Raw genomic sequence first — 13558 nt, forward strand, 5'->3', positions numbered from 1 at the left:
CCTATTAGAAGGAGCAACCAAAATATAATATGGATGAGAAGGTATAGTTGTTTCGTCATAATATCAAGACCACTCGTCCTTGTGATAAATTAGATTATCGTAGGCTAAGACCTTTTTTTATTTGTAAACAAATCAATCATGTTGCCTATTGATTACATCTATCGGAGTCTATGAAGATATACCATGTATTTTACGTATCTCTTCTGGAGCCGTATAAGATAGTGGATATCTTGAGAAGAAGACAAATGCCACCTCCTCCTAAAGAAGTGGATAATAACCAAGAGTTTGAGGTAGAAGAAGTCTTAGACTCAAGGTGGTACCAAAATAGATTGGAATATCTTGTTCATTAGTACGGATATGATATTAGTGAATGCTCCTGGGAGCCATCATAGAATCTTGTAAATGTAGTAAAGAAAGTTGAAGTCTTTCATTAGCAACATCAATCAAAACAAAGATGAAGAATAGTAAATCTTTGCTATAAAAGAAAGAAGATCAAAAGAAAATAATATTTTACTTTTTATCTTTTATTATAGCTTTTGTATATTTGTGATAAGATTTTATTACCAAAAAATTCAACTTAAGAGCTTTCATTTGCAGACTTACCAGATGAGACATTGTGATTGTCATAACCTTCAAGACAACAGAATCGAGATGAAGATCCTCAAGAAGGACATGTCCTTCCTCAAATAGATGGTAAGATACAATGTGTTTGGTATCACGACCTTGGAAGAGACTCTTGATGTTTAATGATTTTATTAGAGGTAAGAACAACTCCTGACGGTGTTTTAAATGTTATAATTGAAGGAAGTTACAAAGGCCTCAACAATGACTAAATAACAGGGTGATCTTCTTGCCCTGGTATAGGACACTATAGATGGTTGAGAGGACCTATCAACCATCTTTGAAGAGAGCAAAGATTGGAATATGTAGCAAATATAATTCGCCATTCCTTAGACTTCTTCAACATATGAAGACCGCTCCTTGTGGAACTTATCTTAGAAGAGAGGATAATATCATGGATATATATATTTACATCAATAGTTACTTATATGATTAAGTAGAAGTAGATAAAATAGAATAATTTTATAAAGCCTTCTAGAGAAGCTTTTTAGAAGCTTCATAGATGTGATTTTGACTTTAGATGTGTTTGTAGGTTAGAAACTTGGCTATAAAGCTAACCATGTATTGGTAGCTTGTGGAATAAGTTATCTCCATATAATAGATTGTGGAACAAGTCAACTACGTGGAGTATACATAGATAACTTGCGTTGCAAGATAAGACATGTGGCTAGCAAAGTCAACACATGTTGGAGGACCTATAGAACATCGCCTCGTGGCTCTTAGTTAGATAATATATATGGAGGCAAGAGTGAAGCCTTCTTCACTCTTGTCAATGTTTTTCTAGTCTTAATCTTGTTTCAAGACTTTTTAGTCTTCTTATTTTTGGTAATAGCCATTGTAGTTAATATTACATCACTTTTGAGTGACTTTCTCGTTCTCTTCAGTGATAGAAGAGTGTATTGAGGATTCTCTTTCTTCGAGATTCAGTCTTTGACAATAATTCAATTCGGTGTTAGGTGGCCTCCTACTTCAATATAAATATTGAATTTCTAGCACTAATATCTCTTTCTTGAATTATTGAATTGCTTTCAAATTTCACCTAAATATTGAAACTAGAATCTAGTATCTATACAGAATTTGTTTACTTCAATCCAATTGACAAATTATTGAAGATCTTAGAAACACTCATTGATCCTCAAATTCCAATTTTTGAAACCTTTATCTATAAAAATCTACATACACTTTGTTCTAATTATTTGATTGACATCAAAAAAATTACACACATTTATAACTAGCACATGAATATATTGCTCAAAATCTACCCATACACACACCACAAAATTCAAGAAACTCTCAAATTTGTAATCATATTTTTATTTCTTAAAATCTAAACCAACTAAGAACACTATTAATTTTGATTTTTTTTCAAAAACTCAATATTGATTCAATTGATATAAAATCAATGCTCAAAAATCTTTTCTCAAGTCTACTTTCAAATCCTACTCTTTAATCTACCAAAGAATCCTGAAGTCGCTATATGGATATAGTTTTATACCTAAAGATCTGATTTCAACTATGGTTGACAATTGATCCTCTATAGGCATCAATTTTTGGTAATTTGAAGTAAGTTTTACTTTATCCTATTTTTAATTCTCTTTTAAAAATGTCTATATTAATTATTTATCTCATTTACTTTGATTTGGCTTATTTATGCCTCTACAAAGTAAATAGAAGTTCCTTGTACAAAGACGCAGCATTAAGACTATATCTTTTATTAATGTTTTATCTTTTATCCTTATTTTTCTACTACATATTTTTACTAGGTTCTTCTATAATAACATCCATATTTTTATTTTTCACTACATAATTGTGTTATCACATGACAACATACAAACAAGAAATTTATATTATAAGTTGGATACATATTGGAGGTCATGTAAAATACCACCAAATAGCTTTTAATTATATAGTATATATAGATATAGACAATAATAAGGCCTTCTTTATTTTTATTAATTTTTTTCATTTCTACTCTAGTTTTTTAATTTTTGATAATAGTCATTATAATTTTTTTTGAATATATATATATATATATATATATATATATATATATATATATATATATATATATATTATGATAATATTTATTTATATTCTTTAAATTCTTATCCTTGAAAAATTGACAATAGTACATTAATAATGTTAAATCTTTGTCTTTTCTTGATTAAAAGTGAATCACTTCTTTCTTTTGAGAAGACATAAGCATATTAGAAGTTGTGGATTATCTACTTTTAAATTGATATTATTCTTAAAATTTTTTATATTATTAAATATTCTTTACTACTTATTTGAAGTAATATTAGAAATCTTCTTTTTTATTATCTTATTATAATATAACTTCTTAAAATGAAGAATGCAATGGCATAAATGTAAGAATAAATGAAAGAACTAATACTTGTAATACATCAATTCAACACCACAAAAAATGATAAGATTGATAAGAAACTTATATTGAAACCAATAAGATTCATATTTTGTATCAAAGAAATCAATCAATAATATTATATTCTTTTTAATCCCGACAACTTTTGACTCATATAAAGTAGGATGATTTTATACTTATTAATCAATTTTTCTTTAGATTATAATACAAAGTAAAAAAATTAATGTTGAATTTATTCAATTCTCAAATATTGGATTAAGCAATTAACTTTATTATGAAATGAGTCAAATGATATTTTGAATTTCAATCTAAAATTTGCACAAATAAGACTCAATATTTTTATAATTTAATTGCAATACCAATGTCTTTTTAAGACATATATTGAGAAACAAAAGACATTCAAATTAACACAATATGTTTTAAATTTCTCATTAAGTAAGAAAAGACTTGATGTTGTTAAGAAAGATTATATTTATATTATAGATAATCTAAGCACATTATTTAATATTTTCTATAGAAGCTACACAACCAAAAAATAAAGACCATAATTGTTAAAGAAGAGAATAAGTTAAGAAACAATTTTTTCAAACTCTAATAAAAAAAATTCAGCTAGAATCATATATAACACCTAATAAAGATCATTTTTTTACAAAACCTTCTCTTTGTTTCATAATAGATGTTTGTTTAGGATCTAAAAGTGACAAAGCTTCTACCTTACTAGATTGAAGAGTATCAACTTATTTTTTATATGAATATTTTATAAAAAATATATATAATATTATTAGTAATAAAAACTAAATATATGCATGTAGAAATCACAGATGGTTGTTTGTTGTCTTCTAGAGATATTACCTATAAAACCATTTCTATAAAATTAGCAACTAATAGTCATAATAGCTAAGTAATATTTAATATTATTAAATTAATTTTTAATTTAATTATTTTAAATTTATTATAGCTAAAAATATATAATCTTTAGGTAATTTAGATCCTTTGAAATATTAATTTTTAAAGATAATAATTAAGAATTTTTTCAAATAAATAAAAAAATTATAAATTTAATATAATCATATCTTTATTTATAGATGTAAGATTTTTTATGCATGTAACAAAAAAAATCACCTTGTGTTATTTATTCTATATCCATTTTAAATGTTATAAAGACTTCAAATGGCATTCAAAACCAATATTAAGATTATTAAGATGTTTTTTAAAAGAAGAATGTAAATATTTTTCTGAAATATTGTCCTTTCAATTGTTCAATTGATATTCAAAAAAGAGCTCAACTTTTATTTGGATCAATCTATAGTTTATTGTAAAATGAATCGTTTGAATTTAAAGAATATATTGATGAAAATCTTATCAAAAACTTCACATGATATTCAAAATCTTTAATAAAAGCTTTCATTTTTTGTATGAAGAAAAGAGATGGATCACTACAAATGTAAGTAGATTATTGAAGATTAAAAAAAATACCATAAAAATAGATATATTCTACTTGTATTATTCAGATTTCTTGATAAATTAAATTAAATAAATATCTATATAAAAAAAATCTATAAAGAACATATAATTTGGTATGCATTAAAAAAAATGAATAGAAGACTATATTTTGAACATGGTATTGTCATTTTGAATATAACGTCATGCTTTTTAGACTTTCAAATGCATCAATTATTTTTCGATATTTTATGATGATTTTAATTATAATAACATAATACATTCTTTTATTCAATAAATACTTTTTTATATTAATTATGATTATCATCCATAACTTTGTACTTTTGACTTTTCAAAAAATGATAATCTTGTGACAAAAGATTTGACAAATTATTTATTGGAACTACATGCAATAATAAAGAGACAATTATAAAAAACTCAAGAACAAAAAATGATCAACATGGATGCCTATTGCAAGGAACAACATCAATTCTATATTGGCAATAATGTATGATTACTTTTTTGTAGTATCAAAACTATTTGTCTTTGTGACAAATTAAATTATCATAAATTTAAACCATTTTTTTTTATCTATAAATAAATCTACTTAGTTGCTTATTTATTAATCCTTGTAGAGTATCAAGAACTTAAATTAAAAATAATCAAGATATGAATATATTCTTGTGTTATTTTAAAAAATAGATACTTACTCAAAACTAGTATAATACTAAAACTAAAATGGATAATGCCTAAGGCAAAAAAACTAGAGACCTTTGAAATAATATTAAGAAAAAGAAATATTGACAAAAATAAAAGTCACATTCTTGCATTTATACATACTATTTAAATAAGAGCTATATGACTATATTCTATACAACCTTTAATATGTGCCTAATATATAGAATATATATTTAACTTATAAGACAAGTTTCCTACATGTGCACCACATGATCAACTTTTATTACAAATCACCATATACAACATGTGGCCAACTTATTGACTAAGTTTTCAACCTATTAATCACCTATAAATATATATAAAGTCAAATCCACATATGTAAAGTTTTTAAGAATCTTCTTTATAAGATATTATTGAATTTCTTTACTTCTATTTATTTTCTTAATCTAAATAATATATATATATATATATATATATATATATATATATATATATATATATATATATATATATAACAAAGCTTATGAAGATTCATCTTATTTTAGATGTATCTCTTCTTGAGATATATACAATGGATATATCAAAAAATAAAATAAAATAAATTACAAAACAAATATCACATCTTTCTATAGAAGTAGACACATAGACAAATGCCACATTATTAAGAATTTAAGGTAGAAGAGACATTAAATTTAACACGGCATTGAAACATGTAGGAATATCCTATATATTGATTGAGATATGAAATTAGTAAATGTACATTTGAACCATCTTAGAATCTTACAAATGCAACAAGAATGGTTGATTCTTTTCATCTATGACATCTATTGAAGCTAAGATGAAGATTTAAGAAATTCTTTGTTATAAAACAAAATATATTTGGTAAAAATTACATTTTATGTTCTATCTTTTTTTTTAGTTTTTTTTATATTTTTGATACTAAAAAGATGAAGAATCAACTACCAAAAGATTCATATAAAAAGCTATTATTTTTAGAGTTAGTAGATATGGCATTGAGATTGTCACAACCTTCAAGACAATATAATAGATTTTTTTTTTTAAAAAAACAACATATTCTTCTTCGAATAGATGGTGAAATACAACATATATAATATCACAATCTTGAAAGACATGTTCAATATTTGATGATATTATTGGAGGTAAAAACTACTCTTAATAGTATTTTAAATATAATATTTGAAGAAAGTTATGAAGGCTTCAACAATGATCATATAACAAGGTGGTCTTGTCCACCTAATATAGAATTTTATCAATAATTGGGAGGACTTATGAACTACCTTCAAAGAGAATAAATATTAGAGTATGTTGCAAATATAATTCATTAAATCTTAGACCTTATCAACATGTAATTACAACTTCTTCAGGAACTTGTTACTAGAAAGAAAATTAATGTCACTTAAAAAATTAATACTTGTTATTACTTACATAAATAGAGTTAAGCAAAAGTAAGTAAAAATAAGTAAATTTGATAATATGTTATAGAAAAGCTTTATTTATGTAAATTTGATTATACACATGTTTATAGGTGATTAATAGGTTAAAAACTTGACTAACAAGTTTGTCATGTGGCACACATGTAGGAAACTTATCTTGTTAGTTAGACATGTCTCTTATTAACTAGACATGTATTGGAGATCATATAAAATGCTACCACATAGCTCTTAATTAGATAGTATATATAGATGCAATAGTGAAGCCTTTCTTATTTTTATATATTCTTTTCTTGCTTCTAGTTTAGTTTTAAGAGTCTTTAATTTTAAGGTGTTTGGAAATAGTCATTTTAATTATTTTTTGAATATACATATTTTTTAATTTTTTTCATCTCTTTTTAAAAATATATTGGATATAAATATTTTATTATTATATTAAATTTAAAAATGATAATATCATTAATATTTAAAATTCTAATAGAATATTATCTTATTTTACGATTTGAATTTATTTACTTGTTATTATTTTATTAATAAATATTATTAATATAGTAGTTTCATTATTTTCTTCAATAATTTTTATAAACATATATCTTATTAGTAATAAGAGCAATTTATCATTTTGTTGGCAACAATAAGTGTTAATATAATCTTAAAATACTCATATATAAAATTTACTATTTTTATTTTTTTATAATGTAAAATTACAAATAAAATAGTCCTAATATTAGTAATATTTTCTTTTGACTTTCACGGCTTTTTATAGAAATATTTTTAATAATAAATATTTATCTATTTCTAGACATCATTGCAAAAACTTATAATCTTTTTATCTATGCTTTTGGATCATTAGGTAAGATTATGTATATGCATACATAAATATTTTTTTGAAACCATTTCAAATCTTTTAATTCATGTGTGTTTTAATAATGCTATTAGTAATAAAAATAACATTTATAATTACAAATTTTGCCATTAGTTTTTTCATATATATATATATAATTTTTTTTTTAATATATGTTGTGATTTTATACATTTCTTTAGCAAGTACCGAATATCAATGCAAGATTTTTTTCTTCTAAATTTAGTATATTATTCTTAAGTAATGCATTTCAAATATAAAGAATTCAATACATTGTATGAATAATCCTTGAACATGCTAAAACACGAATTTCAGAAGAAAAAAAGACAAAAAGAAAAACTCGAATCTTAATATAAAAATAATGACACTAGTGAGGAGTGTTGACTCCAAGGAGGTATTAACTTTTATTTTTATTCAATGCATGATCTGTGGATTCTTATTTAATTCTCTTTTTTGTTTTGTCCTATGTAACTGGTTGAGATTTAAAGTCTATCAATAGAAATTATTGCTTAAATTATAGAAAGCTGTTATTAATATATCATTATTGTGTTAACTAATTGATTTTTTTTTATTGATTGTGCAAATGTATGCCATCTATTAATGTAGTGTTTTCTTTTTCATTTTTGGTATTATTCATATATCCTCATTTGTATTGTTTTAAGAAAAAAATCTTGCTTTCATTGCTTCAAATAAATAAATATATAAATAAGTATAATGTATTGTAATTGTTTTTTTTACATTTATTACAGACATAATTTATTTTTCTACATATAATAAAAAGAATTCCACATTACACATGGCATGAAAAGTGTTGAATACATTCTATACAATTTGATGGAGTATGAGGTGATGTAATGGTTATGTCTATTACCATGGTCTAAGAAGTTACATGTCATGTAATATATATTATTAAGTTCATTCTTGCTTTTTGTTTTGTTTTGTTTTGTTTTTTAATACTAGAATCTTAATTTGAATTTGACTGCATGCCATAGCCAACAATACATTTAATGCATTGATTGATGTTTTTTACAATTTGTTGTTTTCAATTTTATATAACTCAAATATGATGATCATTTATTTCAAAAAGAAAAAAGAAAAAAGAAAACACAAGAATAATTAGGTAAAAATTTACATTATAAAACCAAAAATTATAATATAATGTTAAATTGAACTCCCTTTTTTACTTATATTTAAAAAAAATATATTTTTAAGATATTTAAATATGTATTTTTTTCCAAGATATAAAAATAGAATGTGATGTTTATAAATGTACACCATATGTAATAAATTTGTTACAATATTTAAATAATACATGTTATGTTGGAATTATTACAAAAGATTATTTCTGAGAATGAAAAATAAAAAGAAGTATATAAAAAAAAAATCACTTTAAGAAACAAATTAGGAAATGCATTTGCAAGGAAATCGTATAATTCTCTTGCCCCTAAGCATCCATCCAAACCAGGCACGGTGATCATCCGAGTGGCAGCCCCACTTTCATCTACTCAACGAACGAATATTCAACGAACGAACACTCAACGAACGAACAGTGAAGGTGCGTCGGACGTGAGAGGATTGAACAAGGTGGAGCTTTCAGCTGGCTTCGAAGTTAGGGTTTGGGCATCTCAATCCTCCCTGAAGTCTGCTTTCAACCTTGTGTGGATGTCGTGTTTAGAATTCCTTTGTGCCACACTTGGTGTCTAGTGTTCGCCGTAGCCATGGCAACCTCCGCCTTAGCCTCGTCCCTGGTCCCGCCGCGCTGTGCAACTCCTACTTCCTCTCCAACCTCATCTTCCACGTCGCTTGCCTTCTCTCGCATCCGTTCCCTGTCCCGCTCCACGGGCTCCCTAGACCTCACTGCTTCTTTCTTCGCTGATGTTAATCTCGCCGTCACCGCCAGAAGGTATAGGATATCTTCCGGCTTGTAGAACGTTTAGCGATTCTTGGCTTGGTTGAGTTTGACAATTTCAATTTCGACTGTTACTTGGTGTTTTGTCTAGAATTTTGGTGTAGTTGTAGCTGATTCCTCAAAGCTCAGTGGAAACAGGGTTGAATTTACTCTATTTCCTGATTGCTGGTCGTGATATTGGAGCTGCAAGCTCGGGAAATTGGTGTTTTCCAGTCTGAAAAGATAGATGGCCATTGATATCGTGTTTTGCATTTGAGTCCAGAGAAGGCAGATCATCATGTCGAGGGAAGGTGACTATGATGGCGCCCATTGGCACTCCGAAAGTTCCTTACCGAACCCCAGGAGAAGGAGGATGGCAGTGGGTTGATATCTGGAATGTCTTGGTGAGCATTCTTATCTGTTTCTGGTCATCACTTTCGAATTCTTGGATTCGCAACTGATGTTGACACACGATGGTATGGATTTGTCAATGCAGTATCGTGAACGGATTATTTTCCTTGGCCAGTACATTGACGAGGAGTTCGGCAACCAAGTTGTAGCTACTATGCTGTATTTGGACAGCGTTGACAACTCCAAGCCTATGCACCTGTATATTAATTGCCCCGGTGGTGATGTATGCACAGAACATTTGTACTCTTCTCGTTTTTAAACTAGTCTTTGTTGGTTTTGAGAACGAGTGTGAATTGTTGAATTGGCGTTGGTAAAATAGTGAAGCCGAGGTTTAGTCTAACTCATTCAACTTTTCTCTTCTCGAATGTAGCTTGACATGTAGTCTTCGTCTTAAGAGAAAGCGGCCGTTTCAAACCTACAAATTATAGTTTTCAGAATTCAAAGTTGCGACGCCCTTGTTTCGTTCCAGATTACACCCTGCATGGCGATTTACGACACAATGGAAAGTATAAAAAGTCCAGTAGGTACCCTAGCTTTGGGTTACGCTTACAATAACGCAGGGCTTCTGCTTGCTGCTGGCGCGAAGGTGCGCCTCCTTGGCTGTTTTAGATAGTGGCGTGATTATTTATTTATTTATTTTTAATTCATATCATCAAAAGCAATTTAGCTCTAGTGACACATAGGTTGGCTAATGGTAGTCCTAGTAGTCTAATTAACTTCCCTTATCACTAGATGTATCACTAGATAAGAATGTCAATGTCGCTTACATCGTGTCTTCCACTGATTTCTGGTTCTATCTTGATTTGGAGAAATACAGGGCATGCGAGTAGCTATGCCACTGACCAGGGTAGCTCTTATGTCCCCGGCTGGTGCAGCGCGCGGCCAGGTCTGCCACCTATGTTTTCAACATGATACTTATCAGATGTCATTGTTAATCGAATCCTGAACCGTAGAGCTAGTGTGCATGGGGTGTGCCTTAGTAGCTCTCATTTTGTTCTGCTTCTTCCTGAATAAAGTCATGGACTCGTGAGTTCTTCGTTTGGCTTCGGAAATCTAGGCTGATGACATCATCAATGAAGCAAAGGAGCTGAACCGAGTGAGGAACTATGTGTACGAACAAGTTTCAAAGAAAACTGGTCAACCTTTTGATAAGGTATGGTTAATACCAAGTGGAAGGATGGTTTGCTGAATATGATTTGTACACTGGGATAAAATGTTTCAGAAGATTGGTTAATGTGCGTGGCACACAAGTGTGTTTATGTAATACTTGCTACTGAACTAACCCTTGTATATTACCAGCCCTGTTTAAGGTCGCGATGATGTTGGTGCACCTTTCTCACTAGTTGATTTGTATTTGGGATTCGAGTTTTTAGAGTTCATGGACTGGTGGAGAATATCTGTTTTTACAGGTAGTGAAGGATTTGAATCGTATTAAGCGCTTTAGCGCTAATGAAGCTTTGGAATATGGTATAATTGACAAGGTTGTAAGACCGAAGCGCATCAAACCAGATGCAAGAAGGCAGGAGTCTATTGGAGTTGGGCTTGGCTAAAGTTCAACACCCAACGTCTTGTTCAATATCTCCAGGTCATAACATTTAGAAGCTACATAATCGCAGTGAGTGTATACTGACTGGTCATGCTGTAGAGTAGCTGGATAGTGTCACTAGTGCTAAATTGCCTCGGCAGGGATTTCCTGTTGTCTTTGGAGCAATTCTCATGACCCTGTAAACTATTTCCCTGACACCGTTTCAGAATTACAGTAAAGTAAGGGTTGCAAATCAAAAGGTGTCGTTTGTATTTATCTTCTTGAACTGGTACTCCAGAGGGCTTCATGAGAGTATCTGCGGCATGTAGATTTAACACACTGCGACATTGTGATTTAACACACTTGGCCTGTGATGAGGCAGCCATGTGTTTATAATTGATACGGCGCATGCTTATAATTGAGGCTCCTGAACGATTCTTCCTATTATGCTCAGTATTGGGTGTAGAACTCATCGTAGTAGAAATTATTTCAAACAGCACGGTTTACAACAGTGATCTGGAAAAACATTTGACAGAACCTCTTTGATTGTTAGTATTCTAGAATGATGTGAGAAAACAGCAAGGGCTACGCCTATGAAGGCATTTATTGGTGCACTTTTTGTCCAGTGTAAGAATATATAAACAATAACATAAAATCACGTCATGGCACTTACATTACTGTTGCAGATCTTGGCACCTGGGCTACAGCTTTTGGAGTTCTTGTTGAAACATTGTAACATCTTCACTCCTGAACAATAAGAATTATCACACAAAATTGTGGCATTCTGGAATTCTTTTGTACGATCAAGAAGTAATGAAGCTAATGTTCTTAGTTATTCTTGTCTGTTTAGAAATGGGATGGTGAAACTCCAGAATTTCAACATTCTAAAATTATGACATTTGCAGTAGAAGTTACCTTTACTGGGGGTTGGCTGTATCACTAGATGTATCACTAGATAAGGGGCATTGGTAGTATTGTACACGAGATGCCGTGTCGAGACTTTTCGATAAGAAACTCCATGCATGCCCACGAGTATAATATCTCATCCTCACTAGGGCTACGTTTCTTATCGAAAAGACTCTGCAGAGGCACAACGTGGAGAACACTGCATGCGATCAAAGACAGGGACTTCAAGGCAGCTTTGTAAATAATACGCCTGCTCATGCCGGTCGCAACTGCACGGCATCAAAAAGTAAAGCATGAATGACCATAATTATCTGCATTATCGATGGTGAAATATGCGAATGAAGATTCAAGAAGGGTCATACCTTGGGCTTGTCGAGCGGTCTGGGAGTGTACCCAATGCTGATCAAACTGTACATTGTAGCCATTGTCTCGAGACTTAATCGAATGTGCTGAAAAATTAAAAAAACAATCTGACTCACCATTCTTTATTGCCTCATCACGAATTAAATGCCCAATGTGCACATCGAAATCGATGGTCTGTACCAGTGAAATTGGATTTTCAAAGCAGAAAATGAATGGTCCCTTTCGGGTGGCTGTAAGGTTGAACATTCCTTGAAATCTCTGCTTCATATTATGCACTTGACCGTGAGGATCTTGAATCTGTCAGGAATGCTCTTGGGCGGTAAGAGAGCTTTACGTTCAATCTGACCTGCACTTTGATGTGAAATAAATTTTCTCAGGGTGCTTTGTTGCCGAAGAAAATTTATCGCATAAACGTGTTGCAATTTGACACCCATTTACTTTAGTATCTGATTTGAGGAGCATTACTTTCGTAGCAGCCCAAATTGATCAACACATTACAGTCTTTCTCATCAACTCATAACAAAATTTGAATGGAGCCAGTTGTGCAACGATCTATATGAATCTGAAAAACCAGTCAGCTGGTCAACCCTAATTCAAATACTGAAAGCCGATGCTGGGTTCACTCTAAAAAGTCGTGATGGGTGGATGTTCTCAGCCACCTCGTCTTTCTATGCATGATAAGACGCATCATTCCGCATCCAGAGAAGTTCCTCCACGTGCTGAAGGAGGTCCCGAAACCTCTAACTCTTATAGATAAACCCAACTCTTCTAGACAGGAAAATATTACTTTATGGTAGTCCCAATGTAGTTCATGTTTGCAAATGTTTTCCTGAATTTCGTCGGAGAATATGAGGTTATCGCTAGGACCAGCATCTAGGTGGAGATTAGTACTACCGAGTTCCCTTGCGACATGCAGGCGTAACAGTTGGTCTCGCAACGTCATGAAGGTATGTCTAGATTGGTCCTGCTCACAGAGTGCAGCTATCACAAACTCGAACCTCTCTACTTCAATATGAATCCTTGCATTTCA

General features: G+C 30.1%; 2 protein-coding genes across 2 annotated transcripts; one reads left to right on the top strand and one right to left on the bottom strand.

Annotated features, from left to right (window-relative positions):
- The first annotated feature begins 9118 nt into the window (after positions 1-9118).
- On the top strand, positions 9119-11518 carry LOC112280705 (ATP-dependent Clp protease proteolytic subunit-related protein 2, chloroplastic). Its single transcript, XM_024516523.3, has 7 exons — positions 9119-9338; positions 9607-9727; positions 9820-9957; positions 10204-10320; positions 10552-10620; positions 10792-10887; positions 11144-11518. Exons 1-7 carry the CDS (start codon positions 9154-9156, stop codon positions 11282-11284), a joined length of 867 nt encoding a protein of 288 aa, XP_024372291.1. The 5' UTR covers positions 9119-9153; the 3' UTR covers positions 11285-11518.
- Positions 11135-13305, bottom strand: LOC141045173 (transmembrane emp24 domain-containing protein p24beta2-like). Its single transcript, XM_073532648.2, has 4 exons — positions 12528-13305; positions 12175-12434; positions 11933-12006; positions 11135-11775 (listed from the first exon to the last, which is right to left on the bottom strand). The coding sequence occupies exons 1-2, from the start codon at positions 12793-12795 to the stop codon at positions 12211-12213; spliced, it is 492 nt and encodes a 163-aa protein (XP_073388749.2). The 5' UTR covers positions 12796-13305; the 3' UTR covers positions 11135-11775; positions 11933-12006; positions 12175-12210.
- Positions 13306-13558: the final 253 nt, after the last annotated feature.

This window comes from Physcomitrium patens, chromosome 3 (genome assembly GCF_059467195.1).
Source record: "Physcomitrium patens ecotype Gransden chromosome 3, ASM5946719v1, whole genome shotgun sequence".
Taxonomy (NCBI): domain Eukaryota; kingdom Viridiplantae; phylum Streptophyta; class Bryopsida; order Funariales; family Funariaceae; genus Physcomitrium; species Physcomitrium patens.

Excerpts from the sequence above, each read along its gene's own strand:
- LOC141045173 (XM_073532648.2), bottom strand. The coding sequence starts at position 12,795 with ATGAAGCAGAGATTTCAAGGAATGTTCAACCTTACAGCCACCCGAAAG. Across the intron at positions 12,435-12,527 it reads GACCGCTCGACAAGCCCAAG|TTGCGACCGGCATGAGCAGG; the intron begins GTATGACCCTTC and ends GATGCCGTGCAG.
- LOC112280705 (XM_024516523.3), top strand. The coding sequence starts at position 9,154 with ATGGCAACCTCCGCCTTAGCCTCGTCCCTGGTCCCGCCGCGCTGTGCA. Across the intron at positions 9,339-9,606 it reads CTCGCCGTCACCGCCAGAAG|AGAAGGCAGATCATCATGTC; the intron begins GTATAGGATATC and ends ATTTGAGTCCAG. Across the intron at positions 10,888-11,143 it reads CTGGTCAACCTTTTGATAAG|GTAGTGAAGGATTTGAATCG; the intron begins GTATGGTTAATA and ends CTGTTTTTACAG.